Here is a 6604-nt window from a genome sequence, read left to right as displayed (position 1 = left end):
TGTGGGCTGTATCGTGATTTTAACAGACAGACAAACGGACATCGTTAATTGGACTGAGAATTTTATGCTTATTATGAATATATATACTTTATGGGGTCTACGACGAATACTTGGGGATGTTACAAACGGAATGACAAATTTAAAAATCCTTTCCAAGGTGGAGGGTATAAAAATGGAAGACAGGTGTATTGACGTTTTGAATCTTTGCATGGCAAAATGACGTAAGTAAAGCTTCCCCATTCTTCCACATTTTTTTTTTTTAATTTTTGAATTTAGATTAATTGGAATCTGTTGAAAATATGATTTGATTATTTGAAAAAATGGTGAGAAACTACTTTTAAACGGGTTCGTAGCAATATTCTTCAAAATAATTTTTTTTTTCATCAAAAATTTTTTTCATGCATCAAAAATGTAATTCTTACCTAAACTCAAATGTACCTGACAGACTTCCTGATATAGAGATTCTCATAGCGCTGGACCTCTCTGTTTCACTCTAGATCGGGTAAGAAGAACCTTCGCCTCCTATTCTCTTGATTCCTATAAAATATCGGCTTTAAATATCAAACACTAGTTTTAAATTTGTGGCACACATGATTTTTCCATTTTATTCAACTTAGGATTTTATCTTAAAATAACTATTTTTCAAAAAGCTAAATAATTCACTCTTTTTTATGGAAAATAAAATTTTTTAATAAAGATTGCTCTTAAAATTATATGCCTTGGGTCAAGCAAACATTCAAATAATTAAAAAAAATGTCAAAATTCATATTTTATACTGAGCCTTCAAAATATTTAAGCTGAATTTGTATTTAAGGACCATGCTGGTGTGATGTGTATTACTGCTTCATTAACACAAAAATTAACTATATGGATAGTTAAAATTTTTTTCAATTATAATTTCTATATAATAGTTACAACTAGACCCGTCTAATCATCAGTTATCAATGAAATATCAAATTGAATACAAAACAAGATGTAAATATGTACAATGAAAGTATTTCTTTGTCTTAAACTAACTCAGATCTTCTTGTGAAACTGGTAACGTTAAAGCCTCCTTCAATGTATCACTCTCTTGTAATGAGGGGTTACTGGGCGCTCCTTTACTTCTTAACATCAACTGTATGGTTTTTGTCTTCCAATTGTTTTCAGAAAATGGATCACGCATTAAACCAAAACTACATTCAAATATGCCAACACAATCCATCTGTGTGTGTAATGTACCACATGCCAGGACCAAAACCAGACCATGTATATCCATACGTCCTTGAACACCCGAGTGCGTTAGATTTGGATTAAAGAAAAAATGAAATAATTTGCGGGTTTCGTATAGGGTATCCAAAAGTGAATTGGCATTATCACAGCTATGCTCTTCGCATCCATCACTAGCAGTTATTTGTAGCATAAGTCTAGCGTCTGGCCAAAAATCTTGAGGTTTTAACAAATTTTGGTTGTAGTTGTTGAAAAACCATTCGGAAAATTTTCTTGCAAGCAGGTTTATGGGGAATTCCGATTCCTGGGATAGAGATGTACTCGAGTGTGTATTGTGTGAAACACATGCTAGCTCTGTTGACTGCAAGCACTCATTGGCCAAACCGTTTTGATAACGTTTTTCATCTTCAATCGGACATTCACTGTTCCAGTATTCGACAACCCGTTTTGCTAGATTCGTTTTTGTGAAATCTTTTTGAAAAGGTATTTGTTTGCTGTGTAAATACTTAAATAATATCTCCTTGGTAATGGCTTTTCTGTTCAGAAGTGTCAAACAATCATCCGTATGTGTAAATATGTATTCCAAAGCATCTGGAAACAGAGAAAAACACAGTAAAATATCATTCCAGTTTACCTAAGACTTATGTGCCTTACCCGCCGTGGAATCAACCTCAACGACGTTTTTTGTCACCGTCCTAGCCAACTGCAATAAAACAGGAACATTTTGCTCTTCGTTTTGTAGTAAATCAATAACACCGCTCTTTTCTCTATCCGAAAAAGGCATATTAAATTCACAGTTTTTCTGTTTGTTTTCTGTTTATCTCATATTTTGCAAATATTTCCCAAAAATAGCAAATGCTCTACGCAATAGAGCTGACAAGCCATCGATAAACCTTTTCACGAGCGACTATCGATGCAAAGGTTAAAATCGATAATTTCGATAAATTTGTTTCTCAGTTAATATCAAGTTTCCACTGCAAAATTTGACTAGTTGTGACCATAAGAAACAATACACGAAACACGAGTTCTTTTTTTTTGCAAAAATAAAGAGTCTACAAACGCATACCGCCACATCGTAAAAAACCTATGGAAACGGTAAAGAGCAATGGTATTTTTTTTTTTTTTTGATTAACTGAAGCGTTTAACGATTACCATAAATGTTGAGCTTTTTCTAAAGTTTTCCAGAGGTTAATTCATAAAAAATTTTGTGAAAATCTGTAAATTTTGTTAAGTAAGCAATTGCCCTGTTCCAAAATGCAAGAATGTAAAATTTTTTACGACGATAACCTTTAAGTTATCAGAAAAATTGCAAAAGAAATGTGAACTTTTCTACTAAGATAATTCTTTTCCCTTTATATAAAACAAAAATTGCAAAACTAATTGATTCTTGCAGGTGTTCTTGAACGAATCAAGCGTTTTATATTCCCCATAACAGATTTAACATATGCCAAAAGTTCATATTCCAAATCTAAAGCAAGAGTTTTGTAATTTCAGATGTAATAGTAGTGAATTTACAGTTTTCACAATATTTAAATTTAAGAGAAAATCACGAAAAATTAATATAATCGACCCTATTAGTCGAGGCGACAATAACGGTATTAGCGTTGTCGTTTTTTGTTGATAGCGATGAATGGTTGCTATTATCATTGTCGGCCCAACAGTAGACGTGAAATCGTTTTTAGAGAATATCTGTCGCCGTAAAAAATTGTGACGACATTGTATGTTTACGACGTTGATATTTTAACAATTTTGTATTTGACATTTGACCATGAAAGTAACAACAGCAAAACAATTTGGAAATATTGAAGTCATTTCCGACACTGGTCTGCTAAGAATACCAAAGGTGTGACTAATTGAAAAAAAAACTCTAGTTAAGTAAAAACTCTTCGATGTTTTCGATTTTTTTCAGAGGTAGGTATTTTTACCCCGATTTCGGGAAACTTGCTATGATTCCCCAGATTTTTGACTCGAAAATCCGGGTTAAACCCGGATCCGGCTACCCGATATAGGCAATATAGGTATCGTTTGAAAGCTTATGAAAATACCTATCCCAGAAGACGTAGAAAATTAGGTATTAACACAAATTATGGTCTCAGCTTTAATTTGACATACATTTTTTGATCCCACATTGTGCACTTTCTCGACTTTTTGGGGGTTTTATAAAACTAACTTTCGATCCGCTTTAAATAACCCCATCAAGTGTCCATTTATTGCATTGTATTTTCATAAGCGATACCCATATTGTATATATCGGGTAAGTGGATCCGGGTCTTGAACCCGGACTTTCGGGTCAAAAACTTGGGTTCTGGGTTCGTCACCAAAAAAAAAAAAGATTCCAGAATCAGGGTAAAAAACCCACCACTGGAAAAAATCTCAAAAAAAAAAAAAAAAAAATAAGAGTTTAAACTAAACTAGAGTAGAGAAATTGAAACTTGTTATTCGGCCATGAAAGTAAGTTATTCGAGACTAAATGGTTCTTTGTTTAACTAAGAATGTAAAAAACCGTTCAAGAACAAGGGCTCTCTCGTCTAATCCAGCTTCCCAACTCGCCGACTATATGATGCCCTACACCACTAGGAATATTTAATAAAGCTCCCGAAACAAAATAATTTATTTGAAGTAGATCATACCACCTATCAACATTTGGCTTTAGATCAGTTATTGTTTGGTTTTAGAGGGAACTAATACATGGGAGGCATGTCGAATTCTGAATCGATTTTCACTAAATTTGCGAGGGACTTTAACACCAAATCGAATGAATTTGATGTACTTCCTTCTAGATTGAATTTGGTCGGATGTGCCAAAATTCAGGTCATTTGTACTGATATTAGCCATTTGGTGCATAATTAACCCGAAATCAATTGAAGATATACATGGGAGCTATATGAAAATCTGAAGCCATCTTGATAAAATTCGATACATTTATTTCAGAGCTGTATCTGATATCTGGTACCAAAGATCATTGTTGTGGAATGTATATTACGCGTGTGGGAGCTATAGCTGATCCGATTTATAGCAAATTTGAAATACTAGTTTCTAGGATGATTTCAGTCGTAATACCGAAAATTGAGTCCATTTGGGCTGATGTTAGCGATTTGGTGTACAATAATATCGGATAAGGATATACATGGGAACTATATCATAATCTGATCGAGCAGAGTGTGATATCCGGTACCAAATATCATTCATAAACAACTAAAAAACAAGTAAGCAAAAGCTATAGTCGTGGGGGGCCGACTATGTTGTACCCTACAACACTATAATATGTTAGAAGCCCCCTTATGTCCAAATCCATATTGGAAGATTTCGCTTTTGAAATTAGGATCTTGACTAGGGACATTTGCCCAACATTTATGCACTCCGTCGGGCTGTTAGTTGTTGTAGTCCATTTTACAGCTAAAAATAATCCAATGGTCATCCAAAATGCTAGAATTCTTCCCTGTCCTTAATTCTCTTCGATTGGCTTCAATTGTGTGATCGGAAAAACATTTCTGTTTTTGGTTGATCCCCTAAATATTTTGCAATCATCTCCAAAAGCAAGAAGCCCCTCTGTATCTCCAAATTTAGACTCATTTATATGATTTGCTTGTCTACGATCAACGAAATCAGCATAAAAAAGCCAGAAGTTCGCCTTTTGTGTATTTCGGATATCGCCTGTAAGTAATGCTGGTATTATTCCACACAAAATTAGTGGTCCATTCTACCCGCTGTCCTAAAATCTAACTTTATGCGAGATTTCGTGTCCTTTGGTTTCTATTTGTGACCTTTATAACGGCTGCAAAATCAGGAATATTTTAGTTGTTTGTCCATTTCAACCCCCTAATATATTGCGGACATCTTTGAAAACAATAGGCCTAGCCCTTCTGAGCCCAAACCTAACCCAATTCTGAATTGACAAAATTTCAATCGGTCCAGCCATTCTTGAGATATAAGCATTCTAACAACATCCCCTTCCTTTGTATATACACATTATATATTTCGCTATATATAACCGATATATTTACTATCGGCATCTACGTAACGGTCAAAATTGACCTATTCGTCTATTTGTGATTTCGCAGGGATTAAAAATATTCGCGGTTATATGGAAAATTTGACTTTTATTTAACACAAATGTTGTGGCCTATTTCACCCACTAAATATTACCCGATGACCATCAAAATTGAATTGCCCAGCCCTGAGCTCTAGCCCCATGCTTACTTTCGCTTTGATTGGTCTATAATTGCGACCTGTAGAGCAACTGCAAAATCAGGAATTTTTTCAGTTTTTGGTCCATTTCAACCCCTAAATATTACGCGATAATCTCCAAAAGAAATAGGGTTCTATTCTGACCTTAACCCCACCTTTATTTTAAATTCCGATCGGGCCATAATTGCGACCTGTAGAGTGATTACAAATTAACACGGACATACATAGCTAGATCGACTCAGCTCGGTGAGATAGGAAGATCCATATATACTTTCCTATGTGGGAAACCAATATTTCGAGGTGTTACATAATTTTTGGCCCAATCAAACTTATAATACCCCCAACACATAGTGTTGTAGGGTATAACAAATCGGATGAAACATATACATGGGAGCCATATCTGAACCGATTTTCTCCAAATTTGCAACTTGCTTCTAGACTGGATTCGGTGGGATGTACCAAAATTCAGGTCATTAGGACTTATATTGGTTATTTGGTGCACAACTAACCCGAAATCGGTTGAAGATATATGGGAGCTATATCTAAATCTGATCCGATTATCACCAATTGCAATAGGGTTTGTCCTTGGGCCAAACAAATATTCTTTGCAAAATTTCGGATAATAAATGCGACCTGCATTTTGTTCACCAGAATGCATGGAGGGACGGACTGACAAGCATAAATCAACTCAGACTGTGATTCTATGAATATCCTCAAAAGTAACTATGGGTCTATCTCGGTTCCTTCTCCCTGTTACAAACAAATGCACAAAGACATAATATCCTTACCACTATGTGGTGCAAAGTATACAAATCACTTCAAGGAAATTGATTTAAGGAGAAAAAGAAAAACAATTTCCATTATATCCTTCACAGGATGTTATAAATTGTTCATCAATATGCTTTGAATACCAATTTCCTGAAGAGTTTTTCGCTTCTGCAGTACATATGACATCGACAAGAGTCTTCCCCTCCATGGGGAGTGTTTCATTTAATTTACTGAATTCCATACTTTGTCATCGTCATCTGCGTCCTCAACATTGTCGTTTCGTCGTCTTGTATTAGTGATGTGAAGCTGTTTATAGCGTCTGCTTCGATTTAAGTGATTTGTGTCACTTGCTTCATTATTTAGTCACACTGCGAATCATATTTCTTGCATCGTTGGCAAGACAGTGGGCATGGTTGGTGATGGGAGGGGAAACGTCATG

At 35.0% G+C, this 6604-nt stretch overlaps 1 protein-coding gene across 1 annotated transcript; it reads right to left on the bottom strand.

Annotated features, from left to right (window-relative positions):
• Window positions 1-571: 571 nt before the first annotated feature.
• On the bottom strand, window positions 572-2114 carry LOC101895518 (uncharacterized protein C3orf38 homolog). Its single transcript, XM_005175686.4, has 2 exons — window positions 1864-2114; window positions 572-1800 (listed from the first exon to the last, which is right to left on the bottom strand). The coding sequence occupies exons 1-2, from the start codon at window positions 1991-1993 to the stop codon at window positions 1013-1015; spliced, it is 918 nt and encodes a 305-aa protein (XP_005175743.1). The 5' UTR covers window positions 1994-2114; the 3' UTR covers window positions 572-1012.
• Window positions 2115-6604: the final 4490 nt, after the last annotated feature.

Source organism: Musca domestica, unplaced genomic scaffold (genome assembly GCF_030504385.1).
Source record: "Musca domestica strain aabys unplaced genomic scaffold, Musca_domestica.polishedcontigs.V.1.1 2, whole genome shotgun sequence".
NCBI classification, from domain to species: domain Eukaryota; kingdom Metazoa; phylum Arthropoda; class Insecta; order Diptera; family Muscidae; genus Musca; species Musca domestica.
The sequence above is the reverse complement of the archived record's forward strand: the minus strand, read 5'-3'. Positions and strand labels throughout refer to the sequence as shown.

Bases quoted from the DNA above. Each gene is read 5' to 3' on its own strand.
- LOC101895518 (XM_005175686.4), bottom strand. From the start codon at position 1,993: ATGCCTTTTTCGGATAGAGAAAAGAGCGGTGTTATTGATTTACTACAA. The intron at 1,801-1,863 runs GTAAGGCACATA...CTCTGTTTCCAG, and splicing joins TGAGGTTGATTCCACGGCGG to ATGCTTTGGAATACATATTT.